The sequence below is a fragment of the Tenebrio molitor genome, chromosome 1 (genome assembly GCF_963966145.1).
Source record: "Tenebrio molitor chromosome 1, icTenMoli1.1, whole genome shotgun sequence".
NCBI classification, from domain to species: domain Eukaryota; kingdom Metazoa; phylum Arthropoda; class Insecta; order Coleoptera; family Tenebrionidae; genus Tenebrio; species Tenebrio molitor.
Window position 1 is genome coordinate 3,567,692 of NC_091046.1, and position 23,098 is coordinate 3,590,789.

At 35.9% G+C, this 23,098-nt stretch overlaps 1 protein-coding gene across 2 annotated transcripts; it reads right to left on the reverse strand.

Annotated features, from left to right (window-relative positions):
• Positions 1 to 1,123: 1,123 nt before the first annotated feature.
• Positions 1,124 to 17,469, reverse strand: LOC138123541 (proton-coupled amino acid transporter-like protein pathetic). 2 transcript variants are annotated; one of them, XM_069038300.1, is made up of 8 exons: positions 17,312 to 17,469; positions 6,320 to 6,377; positions 5,619 to 5,704; positions 5,419 to 5,505; positions 5,204 to 5,354; positions 3,400 to 3,521; positions 2,807 to 3,349; positions 1,124 to 2,755 (listed from the first exon to the last, which is right to left on the reverse strand). In XM_069038300.1, the coding sequence occupies exons 2-8, from the start codon at positions 6,320 to 6,322 to the stop codon at positions 2,350 to 2,352; spliced, it is 1,398 nt and encodes a 465-aa protein (XP_068894401.1). In that variant the 5' UTR covers positions 6,323 to 6,377; positions 17,312 to 17,469; the 3' UTR covers positions 1,124 to 2,349. The 2 variants fall into 2 exon arrangements, with proteins under 2 accessions (XP_068894401.1, XP_068894406.1); XM_069038305.1 differs by lacking the exon at positions 17,312 to 17,469 and adding an exon at positions 6,528 to 6,654.
• Positions 17,470 to 23,098: the final 5,629 nt, after the last annotated feature.

The following is a 23,098-nucleotide window of genomic DNA, read 5'->3' on the forward strand; positions in this document are numbered from 1 at the left end:
TGCAAAAAGATCAACTAGAAACAACTACCTATTCATTATGTTTTATTTATTACTATCCGTCCACTAGACAAAGGTTAACAGAGTCACCTTCTACGATTTTCTGTTTTATACGATTGGCAGCTTTGATCTTTATGTCCGCAGTGTGTCTTAGAGTTACTGCAATTATATTTACAGTGACCAACAAATCAAGAGTGCTAGGTACCTCATCTTTTGTTTTATCGAAACGTCTGTCTTAGCTTAATTCTACACATATGTATGTATACGTGCTGTACACAGTCGTTTTATTGGTTGCCTACATCTGAAAATATCTCTTATTAATTAATTAATTGTTAATAATTAATGGTTTATCTTCAATGGTAAAACTTATTTTACCACTTATTCTGGGATCATTGTTGCTTACAATTACAGGAAACGGCCGTAAACTTTGCCGAAATCGAAAACTTTTTTTCAAGGTTAACATCAACACCGTTGCTTTAAAATTGACGTTTCTTTGACATTTCACCAAAAAATTTGCTTACCAGTGGCGTCGCGTTTGGCAATAAAGCTGGTAAATTACCCATTCTTAAGAATGTAAAATGTTGCTCTTCTTTGTTTTATAAATTTTCTCCATTATCAGATAATAATAATAAAATTCACAACGGTTTCAATTCATGATTTATTATAAAATAGCGTTTGAGACCACAAATTGTCGACGCCCATGCATTGCACGCTTATTTGCACAAAATTCCGTTACATGACCGATAATTTGCGACGCCTGCTCTGATTTATTTTCTTTTGATCACTTTGTACACACTTTAATGACATATTGTTGCGTTTTTTCATGCTTACATTGTCTGATTTGACTTTTTTGGTATCTGATATTGTGAAAGTGATTATAAATTGTGTCCCCAAAACACAACTTACACCACTCAAAATAGTCGCAAAGAAAAAAAAAACAATGAACGCCAAAAATACTTCTTTGACTTTTTGGTAAATTAAAAAAAAATGTGCTTGTGTCATCAATTACGTCCTTGGAAGAGCCCTGCTTGGCTAAAATAATTTTTCTCATATGATTACTTTTTTGTCAACAAAATTGTATTGCTGAACTTTTTTATGGGTTTTCTTTTTTTAACTAAACACCGACTTCTTGTTAAATGTTTATTGACATTGATGTTTTCATTTTTTTAAAAACAACCTGAAACTGTACTTAAATTAAAACATAACAAAACGGTATAAAATCATTGACGTGTCTTTAATTTAATTGATTTAAATATTGTTTTGTCAACAAGTCTGTTATACACAAACACTTATATTGCAATGAGACAAAAACCATCATAGATCACAATCCATCACACGCTTGACACCACGTCGACGTATCAAATTTTTTGATAGCTTTCATCCATCGCTCCAGGAACATGAACTCGACAACTAACCAACAAAATGTACAAAAATACTATTTCTCCGTCTAGATATCTTAGATCATCCTAAAATTTACAAAACAAAATACGTTTTGAGTGAATCAATAATAAATTAAATATGTAGTGCAATACATAAAGTGCAAGAGTACAAAAATTGTTCAGTACCGCAGTTGTGCTTAAATAAATAAATACTCTGCTTGCAACAATCTTACTTCATCCACAGTGAACGGTAAACATATTGTCACTTGAAATCATAGAAAAATCTTATGGTTTGAGCAAAATAATCCAAAATTGGAAACGTCCTCCACTTTAAGGTCTGTTCAAATATCGAAAGTCCGCCACCTGTCAATTCATGTTGGTCAAATAAGAAATGTCCCTAAACTGAAGGCGAGAGAAGTTGGCACGAATGAGGAATTTCAATTAAGAAAAAAATAAATTTTGTATCCGAGAAGAAATTTGCATAAGATACAATTTAAAATGTCCTTTAATACGGCGCAGGAAAATTAAAAAAACTTGATCTAACTTTTTTGTAGATGAAAAATCTACAGCGTTGCCACGTTTCCCTTCCAGGTAAATTGCAGCTTCGGTGGACAGGGTACAGTAATCACATTCATTTCAATTTATATTCAAGAAAATTTGAATGTGATACTGTTGAGGACTTTTTTTGTTACAAAATGCGTTCGTTGACTAGAACAGCTGAAGTGTTCATGATTTTTTTCGTTTTGAAAACGCGTGACCAGCCTGCACGACACCATTCCCCACTCACACTTTGTAAATTTGCTAAATCTTCAGTTGTGCCCAACTGAACAATTTCCGCCGAGTTTTAATAAATAAACAAACCTATCTACAAAACAAACGGTCAGATTTTGTAAAAAATTAAAAAATACAACTTAGACCTAGATTTTTGGTTCTTGTTGCACAGGCAAAACACCTAACGCTCCTCGACCTAATACTAAAACAGTCCGATAATATCTTGTATGGCGGATTTCGAGCCGAAGATCAGCGCCAGCACTCCAGTCAGAACGATGATGACGTTCTTGACGATCTTCCAGTTGAACCTGCCGAAACCTTTGTCCCAGAAGGTCAACACCTCGATCATGACCGGCACCATCAGTCCCAGGATGGAAAAGCAGAAGGCGCCGATCAGACCGACGAACGGTACTATCGCTGGTACCGCTACGGCGATCAACACGCTCACGGTCACCAGAACCGACCTGAGGACGTAGTTGGCGAGGGTTTCCCTCTTGACGAACTTGTCCTTCATCTGGGTCCACGCGATGTCGAGGCAGACGTAGAACTGGAGGCCGTAGGTGCAGAAGACTGCGATGCCGACGAGGATGTTGACAGCTTGGGCGAGACTAAAGAGACAAGTTTGTAGAGAGGTACTATCGACGTTTTGGTCGACTTACATGGCATCTGGGGGTAGATTGTGAGTGATGGAATCTTTGGTCTCATTCCCGAACCTCAAGTACCCGAAGAAGCCCAGGATGATGTAGACGAGAGTCACGAAACTCATGCCCTGGTTGAGGACGCCGCACAACCCCACAAAGCTGCGAGGAGTGCTCATGTTGTTCTCCAAAGGCATCACCACACCGATAGCCTCTATGGCGAAGATCACGACGCTGATGCAGATCGGTAGAGTGGTTATACTGGCCACGGCGGGTCTCTCCGTGATCGGAGGAAGTTCGTTCACGAGGTAGTAGAAGGTGATGCCCAAGCCGATGGCCATGCACGCGTTGGCCACCATCGACACCGGCGCCAGATACTTCAAGTTGGGGACGAAGGCCAAGAGTATCAGAGGCACCAACAGCATGGCGATGGTAGCTCTCAGGTTGGTCGACCCGGGGCCCAAGTAATGTTCAGCGACGAAGTTGAAGTTTTTGGCGATGATCACCGTGTAGCAACTGCAGGTTGCGAAGTAGGTTACGAATATGCCCCACAAGACGACTTGTCTGCAAGAAGAAGGTGATTATTTGGATTGTGACAGGGTCGGAGGGAGTACCTCGCCGTCCAACCGAATTTCCGCGCCCATTTTGGACCTCTTAAGCAAGATTGTTCGGCGACCTCGGCGAAACTCATGGCGGGTTTTCCCGACCTTTTGTACAGTTCGTGTGCAGATGCCACCTGAGGGAAAAAGTAAATAATCAGATTGGGAGGTTGACAGAAACAAAAATAGTGGTGGTGATAATATTGTAAAATAGAAAAAGAAATACTACTTCTTAAGAACAGAATATTTTGCAAGGACGGATAGAATTATCGTTTTGAATAAGTGGTTTGTATAACAGTCGAGAAATCTTCTAAAGTAGAATGTGTGGTAAAACTGTTCTTCTGAAGCATAGAATATGCTTCTAATATGTACATAGATTAGCATTTTCTGAAGATTCAAGTGCCTTCGAATCGACAACAATTAATGAACATTTGAAAAAAGCTTTGGATTTATGAAACCAAAAAGAGAAGATATAAAAAATAAGTTCTTCCAAAATATAGAATCTTGTTCAACTACATAAAATTATTAGAAGAACGAAACTTATGAACGAACAGAAGAAAAAGAAATGGTCTTTGGAGATATCTTCTAAAGTGGAATATGTAGTGAAATGTTCTTCTAAAACGCAGAATATGCTTCTAATACGTACATTTTCTGAAGATGCACGTACTCTCGTAGAAGCAACAATAATTAATGTTTGTCCAAATATATTAATTTATCCTTTTCTGAAGGTTCGGTACTCTCTAGAAAAATAGAACTTTTACTGTTGTAAAAGTGACAATAATTAATGAACATTTTAATGAAGTGTTGGATTTACGAAAAGAAAAACAGGAAATTTATACAGGGTGCAAAATATATAAAATAATATAGTGATAATATGATATATTCTTCTCAAACAAAATAAGTTGTCGTAATTGATAGAATAGAAGATTCGGTACTTTGTAGAAGAACGAAAACCAAAGGAAGTGGTTTACATATATATACTTTTTGGAATCTTTTAGACTAGAATATATTCTGCAATGAGATTATTAATTCCTGAAGATTCTGGTACTCTCCTAGAAGCGAAAATAATCAATAAGAATTCTCAAGAAAGGTGGGTTATCTCTCGTCTCCAAATAAATCTGTTTGCAAATATGATAAAATTTAACGACTAGCATTACTGCGAACTGAATGAGGTACCGGATGACCTTCAAATAAGAATGCTTTAAATGCTTAAATGGAAGATGTACTGCGAGGAGTAAAATACAAAAACTGTTTATTTATCATGTGACGTACGGTAATAAAAAACCCAAATAATTACGGAATATGAAAACACTTAAAGTCCATTCAAAAATCAAAAAACCACCAACGTCGCATTTTCCTCGATAATTACTATCGGCAACCCTGTCTAGTGTAAAATTTGGTGAGACTTTTAATTTTGAGGTTAAATGTTTATTAAGTGTCTTCTTTTTCTGGGCATGTTTAAGTAAAAATAATAAGAATCAATAAATAAATGAAACGTGCTGCTAATAAAACAATATGAACGAAATTCAAAGCAATTGAATTTTATTTTGAATCAAATAAATGTCATAATTTATAGTCACCAACATAGTATGAAAAAATATCTACCTAGGGTTATTTAAATTTTACCAACCTAAAGCAACAGGTGGTGGTTTTTTGATTTTTGAATGGACTTTAATAATCCTAAAGCAGAAAGGGACAAAATAAAAGATAAAAAGTTGGTGGCATAGATAGAAAAACTGAAACTTCTGGACAGATTTTTTTTTGTGTCAGTTGCAAAAAAATGCGTGATCTAACAGTGGGGATTTACTTGGATACTTACTAAGATATAGGCACAGTGTGTGCAAATTATGGACACTACAATGGTAGCGAATATCCCTAATACTAATCCCGAAGCCTTGAACGCAGCCGGCATCGACAAAATCCCCGTGCCCAGCGAAGCTTTCAGAAGGTGAGTCAATGTATCACAGTTTCTGTAAAGAACGCAGGAATTAGAACGTCTCCCTTGCGGAGTTTCGGCGCCAAATTCCCACTTACGTAACAGGATGGTCGAGCACGCGCGTCTTGAAGGGGTCGATTTCGGCATTCGCCGCCTCAAAATCATTGTCTTTTGTTACTTTGTACCTGAAATGCAAAACAACAATGTAGCTTTGTCAGGCGTTTTTATTGCTTCCGCATGTTTTCGAACAAGAAGCAATTCTTCTCGCAAAAAACTGTTACTCAGCTGGATTACTCACGTTGTCACATTTCCGTTGATCGCCGACTCGTCTTTGGGCAGAAACGTTTCCATTTCTGTGGTGGTGCCATTTGGAATTTTGTCCGTCTGGACATAAAAACACAATTAACAATTTTATTTCGCCAGTAATGGCGTGCGAATGACGTTTAGAACCGCACAGTGAATTGGACCTTCAATTATGTAGTACAATTCTTTTCATACTAATCTGGACACGTCGAAATGCACATATCGTTTGATTTGTTTATTTCTATTTGTTGTATTAACATGAACGTCGAATTTGATACTTGGAAACTATGCCGAATACCCTTGATGTGGACCGGCAAAATAAACAGATGTGTCATTAAGCACATGTACAGATTAATTTGCTTTTCATTCATTTGCTCATCTGACATATGGACCACGTAGAAAAGAAGTTCGCAACTTCCAGCACAGATAGATAAATAAACTGAACCAAGGTCAGGAGCCGGCGCGATCAAATCTTCCCAAACAGATAACAATGAGCGGTATTTTTTAAGACAAACACTCATCTCGGACAAACAATTTTTGTGGGTTGCGATTTACGGCGTCGGAAGTTGACAAAAGTTCTTTTTACTGGACGTAAGATTTTGGCAATAGTTTATTTGTGCCGCTTCTGTTTTTCTTCCGTGATAGAAAGAGTGACGTAGGTGCGAATTGCAAACGCAAATACACTGGAAAACTCACCATTTTGAAGTGCTGGTTTCGCAACGAGTTGTCTTGTCAGCTAATTGGATTGGACTATCTGCAAGAAAAATTATTGTTTAGTGCTGGTGCAAAACGAGCAATTAGAGTGGAGGATTGAATGCGTTTCGAGGAGCAAATCTGGCAAGCGTTGCGGTAGGAAATAGGGCGTATTTGGGTTAGCTACTAAAATTATAAAGTGCACACTCACTTGATGGATTGAGGAAATTGGTCTTTTTGCCAACAATCTCGGTTTAGTTGTGAGGATGATGAGCAAAGAACAAAGAGTGTTTGTGGTGTTTTTTTTTCACCAAGATTAATCTATACCTCTTGAGATAGAGAATTGCGAAGTGTCTCTTACAAAATGGACCATAGATAGCGATAGCCTTTGCCCTACATAACAATTTCATTATTTTTATGTAATTGGAATGAAGTGCTAAGTGTTGCTGCAATTGGTTCGTGGTTCGATTGATTAAATCATAAGTGGATTGTTTCCGATATTTGGAGATATACGAGAGCGCGTAGCAGCGCTTCTCTAAATATCGGTTATTTGTGGAAGGATAAGGAACTGTTCTGGTGTCGATTAAGGAACGAAAATAGATCGACCTTCTCACACACTCTTAATTTAGAACAGAAAATGAAATAAAAACGTAAAATTTTTGTATTTTAAATTGGAATTATTTGACGCGACCTGACCATAGTGGGATCAGTCGCCACGCTAAAGCTAAGAAAATTATTTTTATTATCCAGAGGTTCGCCTTGTGAAGCGTGGAATTATATGAGAACATTGAACCATTCGGTGTTTCGCGAGGTTTTTTGGTTCCTGTTAGGATTCCGAATCTCTTCTTCAACCGAAACAATTTGAAAATAAGTAAGTTTGGCGTTAACAATATCCTAATCTAATTTGACGTTAGTGAGCAGGTAGTTTTATGGATTATGCACATTCGGGTTTTTATTTTTTTCATTATTTTATTTTAAAATACTTACATAAAACATCTTGGTTTTGCATTGTGAGTGTATTTTTGGAAATGTTTATTTGATCAAAGAGTCAAACATTTCCAAAATTGTTTTTGAACAAATTTAGATAAATGTAACAAATACAAGTGAGTTGACAGTTCATAAATATTTGTTTAAACCTGGAGGGTTACATTTTATTTGCTGAAAGATAAGAAACGAAGAAATAGAGAAATTTGACAGCAAGTTTACGTACATTTTGAATTAAGTTGTAAACCTCTGTTCCAAAATTTTTATTAGAATCAGTCAAGGTCAAGTAAAAAATCTGTTATGAAACTTTGGTATGCGAAGCAATTTTTGCAACAACAGTTTCTTTGTTGTCAGTGAAGAAAGTAAAATTGTTAATTTCATTTGGAAATATTTTTTTCAAATAAGTATGAATAAAGTAAAGAGAATAAGTTTTTGAGGTTATGGTTTGTCTGACCTAAAACTTGACAAGTTATCTTTAATTCTAGATTTACAGAAAATGATGCATTTGGAATAGTAAATAAATAGGAATAGGAAACGAAAAATATAGATTACCGCAGGTGACCCAGTTCATAATCGGAATACGTATTTCAAAAATTTAGATAAATGTAACACGAGTACGTGGGAAGACAGTTTTGTAAATATTAGTTCTAAAAATGGATTATTACATTTTATTTGTGAAAGGATAAAACATTAGGATCGGCTTTTAGTTTAATTTTTATTTAAGAAATAAGTACTATCTGTGTTTTTTTTTAAATAAAAGAACCACGACCTGTTGATGTAAGTTTGCAATAAAATTTTATTAAATTTAGGGAATTTACAATTTAACGATATCTAATGGCTACACCTGCCAACGCCTGTCATTTTTAATGTCACTGAAGGTACGCAAACTATCGCAAACTCGCATTTAAATTTGAACGTATTAAAAATGCCTCGCAGTGAGACAACTCAAATGAAGACTACTGATATCTCTACATATTACATAATCTCAATTTTTCTATGATGAGATTTTTCACCCTAGGTCAAAAGTGTACAATGTTGCCAGCTCTATTTTGGGTGCAAATTCCGGTGTTGGTGGTTTTTTGATTAAAAAAAAAAAAAAAAAAAAAAACAGATTACATATAATTAAAACGTTAGAAAATGTTTTAAAATATTAATTTTAAAATATACAAACGACTACAGTCAAGTTCACTAGATAAGAAGTAAAGTTTCTAGAGTTATAGATCTAGCATTTTCTGCTTTATATGGTTGGCAGCTTTGAACTCCAAACAATTTTCATAAGTTTGAGAGCTTTTGCAATATATTTACATACTTTAATTAGGTCTTACTGTTGCATTTCGTATATGAAATATTTCCGATTTCATGTTTACATGATCTCATGTGACGTTTGACATTTTGACAGATTTTTGCCAAACACAACTTAATTTTGTAAAAATTTTTCTTGGGGTGCAGAGATAGCATTGACCCCAGGTATATTTATTATTCTATTGACAATGAAGAAACTAAAACATTCTATTCTATAGTTAATTGTTTGGTCATTTGGAATAATAAACCGAGACCAAACCTAAATGTTTAGTGGGAAAAGTGTTTCTTTCATTTGACTCGAAAATATTTATCTTTTGTAATGCTACAAAAAAAGTAAATTACACCTGTAAAGGAAAAAAGTTATTGAATGTTAAGAATGATAAATAAAATTCAATTTTTAAGGCAATGGTTATCGTTCTATGTGTAATTGTTTAATCAGGTGAAGCACGTGCTAATTTTCCAATACTGTTGCCATTAAATAAAGGCTTCAATTTATTAGTGGAAGGAAATTATGGTAAGAAAAAAAATTAATACCTAGGTCAAAACAAAAATATTTTAAAATGACACTACTAAAAATGAACAAGATTAGATTTTTTTCTAGTTTTGAATCTATGTATGTATTTTAAATTACATACTTATTATTATCTCTCCAGTCACAACCATGCACTGTACTCGTAAAATGATGATTACTATTTCTGAGATACAAGTAATTGTGCCATTATCGCGGTAATAAAATGTGATGCAATCTTGCAATATCTCCAACGTCCCATTAAATTATGATTTTTTTCCAGTCGCTGTCTCACTACTCCCAAGACATGCATTTTCCTCCGGACCACCTGTGCAGCCGATCCACCTCGGAATCCAAAACCAGGTATAAAATGGTGAAGACCAAACCATCGCGGACCCCTCCGACAGAATTCTTCGCTCCAAACTCGCCCACTTTCACACCCAAGCAAAGAATTTCGTTCTGGTACGAAAGCGGAGCGAAAACAAATAAAATTCGGCATTGAGAACGGCTCTGATCAATTTACAATTCGCAAGAATTTCACTCGGCTTGCCAATAATTATGTAACTGGCGTGCCAAGGTGAAGCAGGATCGTGCTTCGTTTCCACGTGGTCTTGTTTATTTACCGGTGGTAATATCGACCGGGTCGTGACAGAAAACTGCGTTTTCATTGTGTGATTTTAGTCTAATTTGGTGACGTCAATGCCGGACGTAAAAATCGATGAGTTGCAATAATTTTACTTGGTGAAGAGATAAAAATACTATACCAAAACCTGTTATCCAACGACTCTTTCGCACAACAGAACGACCTCCATAAAAACACATCCAAGCTAATCCTAATCCCCCAGAGACAATTATCATATTTTCCACGTCTTTCATTGCCTAACGTGATAATCTCGGGCAACAGAAATTTTTACGAGGCTAATAAATGTAAATACTTAAATGTAAACAAAATTTGTTGGGTAATAATCGCGAGCCAAGCGATAAATTTGCTCAAATTTAGTTTAGGTGACTTTTTCGCAGACCTTGACCACACAACACTGTTTTAATGGACTTCCCTGCCCATTTAATGCAAATGTTGAACTATTTTGCGAAGGGAAAAAATTACGGTAGGTAAGTGTATGCGGGTGGGGTCGATTTGCATAACCGAAAGGTGATTAATTATTAATGGCGTATGGAAGTTTTTGCGCATTTTTTTTGTTACGTCCAAGACGGGGAATTTTGGATGCTTGACAAATTTTAAATCGAGCGTTTGTTGATGTTTCATCGGTGGAAATTTTAGTGTCTGCCAGGGCTGCACTACAATACAAAAAACGTCGTTGTAATGTAGATGTTACATCACAGTTACATTACTTTATGTAACAGAGATGTAACAAACCGTGGCGACCGCAATATGAAACGCAAATTACTCTAAATTGTAATTTAGAAGAATTTTGGTACCGAGCTCTCTTCCTTTCCCACCAGAGCCCTAAGTTTTATGTAACGTAGATGTTACATGACTGGCAGAATACTGGCGAAACAAAAATTAGATTCTGTCGATTATGTCTTGACACGTGGACCGTTACAAGGTTCCAGTGAACTTTTCCCACTTCACCTCGCTTTGATTGAAAAATAAAATGAAAGGATATAATGTCGCCTGTGGTTCGATCGAACATAAAGTGAGAACCATAATGGTCTACCTAATAACGACTGGTAACAATAACTGTTAACCGAACAATTTTTTTTACGAGTCCATTACAGATTTATTGCTATTTTTACACAGACAAGCTTTACCGCATTATTGAACAACTTGTGTAAATCGCGTCGACCACAAAAATTTGCTACCAATGTCAATTCCGGAGAAAGTGAAGGACCCGCTGATCAATCTAGATGCTGTTATCTAATCCCGCAAAAGTGTCGTGTTGCAACAAAGCCAATGCCATTAATTCCAATCAGTGCATTATCATCACACCTCTGCCGGCGCCTGCTTGTTCGCCAAATTCTTTTTCACTTTTCTTCTTTAAATAGAACGCGCGACACATTAAAAATACACTGGACAAAAATATGTCAGATTGAAATTTTTTCCGTGACAGTTGAGGTAAGCTTGACGCATTTCGCGCCGGAGGTGTGACAGCGTGACGTCACACGCGGGATAATAATACTACAAGTTGACACCCACGCGGACGAGCCCCCATTTTTTATTCTTGTTTTTTTCAAATTCGGCCGCGTGACGTCACACGTGGGATGATAATGCTACGTGTTTGCAAGCGAGTCTCTTTAAATAATTATGTACAATAATTGGTAAACACGTTGAGGACCTCGGGACCTCTGTAATTAGCACCTAAAATATATTTAATTATGGAAATATAAAAAATGTGATTTTTTTCTCAGACAAATAATTAAATGAGTGGTCAAATAATTACTAGTTTTAAATCGACAAACGTTATAATACATAATACTAATAAAACTATTGAAAGCTGGAATTAAAATACATATTTCAGTTTAAATTAACTGTTATTGACAGAAACAAAAATGTCCAAATCCCACTTATCAAATTGACCACGCAAAACAAATATTTGTCGGTTAATTTATCTGAAAGCTTGTGGTGGTGTTTGTGAATGACGCAGTTGAGGTACGCATTTCGCGCCGGAGGTGTGAGCGCGTGACGTCACAGGCGGGATAACAATACTACATGTTTACCGCTGGGAATCAAGCATCTTTTTTAACATTTGTTTTTTCCAAAATTCGCCCGTGTGACGTCACACGCGGGACAATAATACACTGCACGTTTACGAGATGAGTCTCTTTTTCACACTCATTGGATTAAATCAAGCCGTATCGGAAACCGAAAGGTCAATGCGTCCTGAATGCGACACTAATTAGTTATTAGACGGCGATTAGGAAGGGCGACAGTCCAACCGTTGCGAGCACGACGAAGTAATTTCGGTTTCGTGCGGTTATTAAAATAGGTAATGGTGATTGCGTCCACGTGCCGCTCCCGGCGAAGGACTTGGTGCTAATTTAATTTTGATTTGTTGTAAGATCGGCGCCAACACGAAAACGTCGAAATAATTTAATTTGTGCGATTAGAGCCACTTGGGAGGTTTCGTGAAGCGGCACAAGTTTCGGAATTCGGCTTTCATCGTCCGACAGGATGATGTTGTTAATGTAAATTATTGCGGCGAGTCGTGGGAAATTATGGGTTAGGAGTACGACGTGGAGGCGCAAGGTTAATTAAATCGAGGAGTTGCATCAGTGCATGGCGCAATTAGTGCAAGATCGTTGTTGGTAAATGTTAAAGAGGTACATATTGATCGAGGAGGCAGGTCCTTGACCACCAGTTTGGGTAAATAAGGAAGCGGCGATCAAGATAAAGATGGGAAGGTTATGAAAAGCAAAGGTTAAGAAGAGACAATAGGGTAACGATGTGGATCAACCAATTCTGGTTCAAAAACAATCTGGTGCATGGTTCTTGCGAAAAAAAATTTTTTTTTGATAGGACAACCTTTGGAAATGTATTGTTACATTTTATATATACTTCCATTATCGTTTCAGATAAACCGTTACAAAACTTGTAAACGTATTTATAACTTTACGAGGCATGACAATACACTGTTAAAATTTAATGCCTCTCCTGATGCCACTTCTGACGCAACATCCATTTAATTTCTTTATCGACTGGTACACCTTACACAGTTATTTATTGCGGTTTCTGTGTCAACCCCGCAAAACAATTGTCTGTCATCGACCTCCATCTGCGGCTGAGGCGCAACAGGTGCCACCGCTAAACTTCTAACGACAATTTTATTAGCATTCCATCCCAGCGGGTCCCATTTCCAAAATGAACAGCTTTTTTGGGCACAGTCGGGACTCATCTCTCAGTCAGAACTGCAATTTTGACTGAAAGCTAGCCGTGACCTTGGAACTAATCGGGAGCTTTTCAGTGTTTGTGTTCTGCAACTGTTTGCAGTTTTGAGTTGTGTTATCTGTGTATCGCCCATGAGCACCACCACGAGCTTTCAGATAAAGTAACCAACAAATATTTGTTTTGTGCAATCAATTTCATAAGTGGCGGGACACAATATTGTAACAACAAACATGTGACTAGGGATGGTTTGTAGACCATGAAACAGTTACAATTTTGCGGGTGCAAAGTAGCTTCACCGTAAATCGAAGAGAAGAGTCGTTACTTGTTCATTGGTGAAGATGAAATTGGCCACAAAGTAGTGTAAAGAACTGTACAAGGAATATGTATTAAAAAATTATAAATTAACTGTCGGACTAATTAGGACTTGAACACTTTTGTTTCATTTTAAAATAGATATGTAAGGAAAGCAAATAAATTTTATACTGACACTTGATAACATACATACGAGTATATACATACAGTCAAATGCAAAATATTTTGGTCGGTAATGTCATTTTTGACAAACTTTGAAATACCTACATACTCAATTGTAAATCGATCTTAACCTTTCATTATTTATTTGACGTTAATTGTGACATTGGCACGGCGATGTCAGGCTCATGATGCTACTAATTGACGTTTAAATTATTTTTGACTTTTTGATAACAATAAGCCTTGATTACCCAGTGTAAATTACAAAATTCTGACATAAACGAATAGTTTAGTGACATTAACGATCAAAATGTTTTGCATTCGACTGTATATAAAGTAAAAACGTTTTGGATGTGAATTGTCAAATCAAGGTCGCTTAAAACGTTTGACTGAACTGTACGTTAGTGAGATCTGTCATAAATTCCAGATATTTTAATTAAATTTGACGTCTAGTTTTCACATAATACGCCACTTATGGTTAGGTGATTATGGAGAAACTTACTGAGACTCATTGAACATTTTTACATAACTTAGCTCAAGATCAAAAAACTTAAAAAGTGAAAATTACATTGTTTGAAGGTCATAAATTACGTAAAAATGAACAGAGAATGATATTACCGTTCACTTTAGCACGAGTATCGATTTGCAATTATCGAATCGTCGAAATCGTGCCGGTCGTATTCTAACCTCATTCGGCTGTCGTGGAAGTTTGGCAACGTCGCGCTCACACACCAGACGCGCGCGAAAATTGTCTCGTCTTGTTGGATTCACTTGTTATTTCTCCACTTTACTATTTCTCGTCTTGGAAATCTTCCATTACACCGAAATTGTCCATTTTTTCTATCTATTATCTCAAACACTTGAAACTTTTTACGATTCGACATCGTCAACAGTCATCAACTCGTTGTCATGCAACTCTAGTTAATTTTAAAGTGAATTCCAAAAACATCCGTACTGTCAAGTGTCACTATTTGTGAAAATTTATTATTCACAATGTACCCGGCTGAAAGTGTGAGGTTATGTATGATTTGGATGTTTGTCAAATTTCGGTTAGATCAAAATTTGGCTGTTGTTGGGTTGTTAAACTTAAAAAAAAGACATGAAAAATTAAATAGAAATACCAGAAAATCTCATTAGAACAGTTAATTGCTTGCTTTTCTCTGGCTTTAAGTACTGTTCCCTTTTGTTTTTCCATTTTTTCGAATTGTTGACGATTGTAATTGACACTGTCATAAAAATTTGGCGGGGTTTGTACCGGGGGAGATAAGTTTTATCGTCAGTGCGAAAACATCCACTTCTAATCAATTTAAAATTCGCAAAACATTTAGGAATGATTGTGTATCACTCTAGATTCTAGAACAGTCTGTAAAAATTTCAAAATTTTTAATAAAACAGGTAAAGATTTTGTTTTAATTCAATAACTGCTACATTCATTTACATAATTTTTCATTGAGAGTCCTTTCAAGCATTCAGGAAAAATTTGGTGTCATTGAAATCATGAAAACATTACCGGTTTTCTAAATAAATGGAATTTGATATTAAAGCGTAAAATTTAGCTATGATTTATTATTAAATTGGGCGGTCAGTTCCACAAAAGAAGTTGACGTAGGTTATTTATGACACCCTTTAGGGACTTAAGAATTACTAGAAAAGTGGTCAACAGATGTTTCCCAACAATGAGATATTTATGACACTGCAGTTGTAAATCTTGGTCATTTTTCACTCTTAATGTTAAAATTGGAATAATTCAACAACGAATAATTATCTTTTGATGTGAATTTCATAAATGTGTTCTTTGAATTAATTGTGAATTATGAGCGTGTACGAAAAAAAATTTTTTTTTACTCAAAATCAATTTTTTATATTTTATGACTCTGAATTAAGTGATAAGGAAAAATTGATTACACACATTTGAAGTCTTATATCAAGGGAATGTAACCCTAAAGTTTCTTAATTTTTAATAGGGTTAATCGTAAAGCAAACTCGTTATCATGCATGTGCCAGAGAAAAAATAAGTTTGGCAGTTGCCTTCCAGTACTTTCTTCTTTACATGGTTGGTAGCTTTGATCATCGTCCGCACAAACATTCAAGCAATTTTTGTAGGTTATGTATCGATGTCATTTGACATTTTGGTAGATTCTCTTCAAAACACAACTTACATCACACAATTTTGTAAAATTTATATCAAGGAGTGGACACCCCAGCTATAGGGATGTATTTTAATAATTGCCGTCCTAGCTAATTTAAAAATAATTTCGTTTATACAAATTTGTGTTTTCTATTTAAACGAAATCATTTTAATTTCACCTTTCAAGAATTGCGTTAGTATCATGATTATTAATATCATTAAGACTGCATTTCATTCTTGGTCTGATTGTGAGAAAGAATGTCACATTTTTAGTACCTATGTAAATTTAGGGCCTGATTTCAAGTTGACTTGCGACGGTCGCACTTGTTATGGTAACGTCGCAAGAGAGAAAGATGACGCATATTGGTAATTAATGTTTGGGACAAAGATAGCTACACATTTGCGCTGCACCACTTATTTGCGACCATGACTTGAAATCGGGCCCTTTGATGTTAAATGCAGTAGTCCGAGGAAGGAGCTCTGTGCTTTGCCCAAACCCGAATTCCCGAGGGTCATTTTTAGAACAAACCAGTCAAGTCTCCAACGAGTTTATAAATTATTGTGGACAATTATTTCCTAAAATTCGCTCCGAAAAGAATTTTCTCAATATTTCCTTAATTAAATTGAAAAATCTCCATTTCACGATTTTTTCCACTTTAATAATTGTTCTTTGATACCTAGTACTTTTTTTTATGTGTATTTGTTTATTAGTTTATTACTCCATTGTTAATCAGGTATTAACATAATTTCCTATTCCCAGAAAAAATGTACCTTCCAATATCCTCCAACGCAATATGTACTCCAAATACATATTTTTTTGTAAAAAGTGCAATCGATAAAAACGTCAAAACTGCTAATTATTAGATATCAAATGCATTTTTTCTGTAGCACTTATGTCGTTTGATATAATAATACAGCAATCATAAATGATTGCTACTTCTATCTTTTTAATCGGTCACAGCCAGAAGACACTGCACGCGTGTAAATTAACTTGACTGGAAGCGCTTTCGTCCTTTTAGTATTCTTCTCTTGGCGAAAATCCGGGAGCCGCCTCCGACAAACCAGTTCAGAGACCTCTCCCAAAACGGTAATAAAATTTCGCCGCATGTTGCATCAGCCGCGAATCCACGCCACCAATTTCAAATTCAAATCCCACGACCGAACCCCAATCAATAAACAAACAGTCGACGAATATCCGTACGTCGCGACTACTCCCGGCCCCGCTGTAGTACAACTCGCCACTATTGCATCATTCATCCGCCGCCCCCTCAGCGAAATCGCGAATCGATCCGACCCACGCGCCAAAAATCAAATTTCAAATCCGCGTCAGCAACGCGTGGACACCTTCGCCGACGAGGCCTCGACGATCGATACCCACCCGATCAATATTTTGCCTTTCGGACAAGCGTTCTTGTGCACGTGGCGTGTCGGCGGAAGCACTCGACACCGCCGTGACGTGACGATAACAGCGAAGAGGCCGAGGTGCGGTGTGGGGCGCAGCGCGACCAAAATCCGTCGCAGGATGCACCTCCGGCGCTTGCCAATTTTGGCAACGTGCTCGCCACGTGCTACTGAAGCGTGCGAAGCCTCCTGAAGCGAGCTTCGGATGATGTAATATAGCCCGGCGTGCACCAAAGCTGACGCAACACCTGGGGGTGTTACGCGCCGGGGAAGGATTGTACCGCGGGATTGCCGCCTCGACGCAAGCAAGGACGGGGTGTTATAAATAAATATTATTTTGTAAAAATAAAATCCTACCGTGTGGTGGTTTGAAAGTACAACACTGCGCACGTGTTACGCAGAACACTGATCTTCGCGAGCCGACGAACTTTACTTTACTGTGCGGTTTAACATCATGAATCACACGATATATTCCGCGCGCTTGTCCCCACTAGTGTGCGCAGACATCTTCCCCTTCTTCGTTTTTGTCCTGCGTTTCTTCCCTTTGTCTTCTTCCCCTTTCAGGTGTTCCGTTTCAGCGGTTGTGCAATAGGCGCCGGTCTGATGCAATACTCGCGAATTTTGAATGTGAAAATGTGCAAGTCACCAGGATTGCACGCGATGAGTGTGCGTTTCGTCGTGTACCGGATTTCGGGAGAAGATCTAAATGTAAATATCGCATCAAGCATCATAGCGAAAGTATGCGTTACCGCTCCACTTCCGGTGGGAAAATAAAATTAGATGTGTATAGATGTTGAGTCCTAAGAGGGAGCCCTGAGCTTCGCCGGTGTTGCGCTAATAGGTAGAATGTTTCCGATTCAAAGTCCGTACAAGCAATTAGCGAATTAGCTGCTAGTTTAAAAATAGCATAAAGATAGTGTTTTTCTAATACTTTCTCCGTAGAGAGTGAAAGTAAAAATGTCAGTTTGACATTTCGGAAATTTGTCAAAAAATGACGTTGATTAGTTCGTAATAAAATCTGTCAAAAAGTAACAATTTTCTATTCATGAATATCTCATGTTTCAAGAAATTTATGTTGAAAAGGTTATTTTTAATTGTTTAAGTTATTGAAAGTTATAAATTGTAACTAATAAATAAATATAATAAATGGCGGTCGCATTTACCTGGAACAGATAATGGTAACATTGAACTAGCACGAGAAGGCACCTGTTTGAGGAGTGAATCCAAAAAAGACAAATAAATAAATAAAAATAAATATTCGGCATAATGAGAGTCTCAGAACTAGTTGGATTTTGGACTAGCTGAATAAAAATAAAATAAATTTCCAAAAATGACAACAACTCTTTAAACAATTTTTGCTTATAATGTGTGTTCTGATTAATTCGAAAGATATGAGTAGTATCTAACGACACAAATAAGCCTTATGCACCAGAAAAAAATGCATTTGGTAATTTAAAACTGTGACATTTTTATCAAATGCACTTTTTACAAAAAAAAAGTTTTATGTATTTAAAATATTTAGTTGGAGGATATGGAACCCAAAATGTTTTTGAGGGAATAGCGAATGACGGTTAATAAACACTACAATCGCGAGCATTAAATATTGGTCAATGTCATTCTTTGACACATTGGCGAGCGCTCTATTGTGAAACATTCTTAACCTCTAATAAATTCTATTTGTCTTGTTTTGTCAAGATTTTGTTAACTTTTTGGAAGTCCCAACTGCGCTATGAGTGAAGTTTTACCGCCCGAGCGAAAACACCCACTTCTAATCAATTTAAAATTCTCAAAAAATTCAGGAATGATTGTGTATCACTGTAGAACAGTCTGTAAAAATTTCAAAATTTTTAATGAAACAGGTAAAGATTTTGTTTTAATTCAATAACCGCTACATTAATTTACATAATTTTTCAATGAGAGTCCTTTCAGACATTTAGGAAAAATTTGGTGTCATTGAAATCATGAAAACATCACCGGTTTTTGAAATAAATGGGATTTGATATTAAAGTGCAAAATTTAGCTATGATTTATTATTAAATTGGGCGGTCAGTTACACAAAAGAAGTTGACGTAGGTTGTTTATGGCACCCTTTAAGGACTTAAGAATTACTAGAAAAGTGGTCAACAGATGTTTCCCAACAATGAGATATTTATTTATGACATTGCAGTTGTAAATCTTGGCCATTTTTGGCTCTTAATGTTAAAATTAGAATAATTCAAAAACGAATAATTATCTTGTGATGCAAATTTCATAAATGTGTTCTTTCACGATCTTTCTGGGACCGAGTTGGCTATGACCATCTAGTGATTTTGTTGGCAATACCTCGGTGGTAACTAAATTCCTAAAAGTAAATTGACACTGTTTGTGTTAGGTTAGGTTGTTTTCATTTTAAGGTTATATTTTCTGAATAGGTACATTGTTGCCGAATCTCTTAAATCTGGTCTGCCCTTTTTAAATTGGAAGGAGCATCGTTTAATGGAAATTTTTTGTCGTAACAAAATTATTTTGGCAATTTTGACTTTTCCTTTGATGGAAATTACACACTTAATAAACCGTTTACTTTCTTACGAGCATTAAAATAATAAATCTGGCAATGGCGTGGCAAGAAAATGTTGAACAGACACTAACAGAAAAAAAAAGTTGCATCACTGAATCAGTTAGTCCAACATGAAAAGAAAAAATCATAGCCAACTCGGTCCCAAAAAGATCGTGAATGCCTAATCGCTTCTGACATTCCCGTCTCTATCAGCGAAATAATTTTTACTCTGTTAAAATACGATATTGGGGCCATAATTTTGATTGTTTAGATTAAAGCTTTGGCAATTTTTTAAAAATTGACGTTTTATTGACATTGCACCTATGTAATTAAGCAGGCAACATTTTTCATTTGTGACAATAGTGGGAGATTTCAAAATGACTTTGACTTGACATCTGTCAAAGATAACGTCAAAATTTACAATCAATTAATGTCTTTTAAGACTTTATCCGAACGAACACAAAAAACGTTATTCAATATTCGTGCGCTGTCCATTTTCAGGTATTCGGCCTCTTTTGCATCACTCGGCTGACGCCTCCTGCTTCAAACTTGGGCCTCATACCTGAAAAGTGATCTGACAGCGCTACTCATATGAAAATAACTATTAATTGGCAGGGTAAAATACTTCTCAAAGTTTCGTAACCTCTGTTTTACATTTTGACACAATTATATTATTATACGAGTTTTATAAGACGCTTGATTGTGACACGAGTTGGTTGGGGCACGACGAACGCAGTGAGGAGTGCTCCAGCAGAACGACTTATAAAATCTAATTATGAAATAATCTAAGGACTTTGTGTGGCATAAGTTATGGCGACATTTCTGTGAAATTTATGTCAAATATCAAATGTTGTTAACAGGAATTCGCTAGAGATGCCCCCAAAAACAGTTTTACAAAAAGTTTCTTTGTGACACTACTTTTAGTTTCACAAAGACTCACTTATGATACAGTTAGTTGCAAAAAAAAATGGGAACTGTCAGAATAAGATTGACACATTTTTACAATTTTTTCATAGTGTGAAACCTTACGAGAGATATACCTAGGTTAGAATTATGGTCAAAATTCAATGACATTTTTTAAAATTAATTGTCAGGTATTGTCAAATAGACAATTAATTGATAAATGGACAAAATCAAATTTAGATTAGGAAAATTTTTGTTTCCCGTTTTTTTTTTGCAACCAACTGTACCACAGTAGAAAAATGACATCTTTGATAGACTATGTGCACACTCATCAAAATTTCGATCATGCATTAAATAAACGGTAGTCACTAAATTTTCGCCGACCTTGAAATTGACAATGTAGGTCTATAATGGAGGGGCCGTAGTGGTCGTTGAATGCGACGTTGCCAAACTTCCACGTTGTCGACAGCTGTTTGAGATTCCGCAATGATTTATAATAATTTTAAATCGACATTCATGCTAAAGCGAACGGTAACATCATTCTCCTCTCATTTTTATTGTGTCTGTCAAAAGTTTTAACTTTATTGATTTACCACTTGGAAAGGTTTTTGAATCTCTTCGATATTATTGTATAACACAATAAAAATTCAGATTTTTATGTCGAATACGTCTATTGATCAATCTGTCTGCAATTATTATATAAAAGTTTTTTTTTAAATACGGGGTGATCAAATAGGACTGTTTAAGTTGGTAACACTGAATTGTATTTTAAATCGTATAACAGGAGTAACTTTCGGTTGTTGATGGCTTGTCGTTGTTAATGCTATACCTACATCAGATATTTGTCAAATAAACCAACAAAACATATCCGGTTGCAGTGTTATAAATAACCGAATTAAAAAATTTTCTTAATTGTACTGCCAACTTAAACAGTCCTTCTTGATCACCCGGTAGCAATAAATCTAGGCACTGTTTCATTATAGGGTGTTTTGCTTTTATCAACAATTATCTTATGTTTGTGGTGTTGGACGCTCCCAACACTAAAAGAACCCACTTGGTTATGAAAAACAAAAGTTGAGTCTTAGATTAACACATGCGTTAGTTATGAAATGAAAAGTGGGCCAGTATAATCAATAAAAATTCTCGAACTCATTTTCAATAGATCTATTCGGTTCACTTCTTTTGTTATCGACATGTAATACATCATGTTTTGCTTTTTTTACTTACAGCCACTTTATTTATGAAAATTTATCGCTTAAATACATGTACGTATATGCCATTCACGATGTTTTGGCATAAGGGGAGGCCATGGAAAAAGTGCATTTAAGTTGGCAGTAAAGCTGTCTGTTGAATTAGGTTATGTTTTTCTAAGTTTGAGGTTATAAACTGCGTCATTGTCTAGTCCATTGTTGTCAGTTTTACTAGTTTGCAATAGAACAATACTCACATATTTTTAATTCAATTTAACAAAACAGGAAACTGACTTGAACAAACTACAGAATAGTAAGGGCCGGGACCGAAAGACAAAGTGACTCCTGTCAATTTATGCACCACTTAGATAACCCATTTATACAGTATCTTAACCAACCAATTAATAACTTCTCAATGAATTTTTCATGTTAACCAAAACGTTCCTAGAACTAGATTGTATAAAATCTTGTACCTACTTATTAAGCCTTACGTTATTCGAATCTTTTTGCAAAATATTTACACACCCATCATCCATGACAAAAAAGAACAAAACTATTCAACTTCCGTAATTCATTAGAAAATTCTGAATCATCATTACCTGCATGAAAATCCCAATCAAATTCCGAGTCAGATTCTCCTAATGAAATTATTATTAAAGGAAGAACGTTTTCAAATGAAAGATTTCCCATTAATTTTGTCCAATCTTCCAAAATAAGTTCTTTACAATATCTACAAAAATGTTGGCAAATTTCAGGAGTACATTTCAAAATAGACTCAAGCCACTCATTCACAACTCTATGGCGAAGTTATAATAAGTCTTACAAAACCCCTGTGCCATTTCAATTGGGTCGTTGTTTCTTCCTTCACTATCCGTGCTACATATTTATCTCGTACTCACCTACGATTCAATTTATACATAAAAAGAACTTGACTTCACTGTAACTTACTGAAAATATATTCTGCAGTCTAATATAAACACCATCAATACGTTTTAATGTCGCTTAATTATGATTACGGTAAATTCGGCAACATGTTACGTTCATTTTGATAGGTCCGCATGTCAGGCACTTTGGTGACAGCAGAGATGACAGAAATCAAACATGTATCCAACTTTAAAAAATGAAATCATAGCCTCCCCTTATGCCAAAACATCGTGAATGGCATATAGTTTAATCTACAGCAATTAGGTAGATTGGACATGCTCTACTTATCGGCTTCAATAATTGCAAAAATATTCCAAGAAACACCCGCCGGCCATTTATTTGCTGTCGAAAAAATGAACACAGATCTTTTCATTTTCGTTAAAAAAAGAAAACTAATTACTGTTACGTAAATCAGTAGTGGACCAAAATGTAAATCCATCGACTTGGTTATTTTTAGTTCGCTCAGTTTTTACCGGACTTTGTGGTAATTTGAGTAGAAAATATTTTTGCGAGCAACTCAAAGTTGTTTGTTTTTACGGTTTCTGATGTTGGGATTTACTGAAAATCTCGGGTGTAAAAAACTAGAGGCGG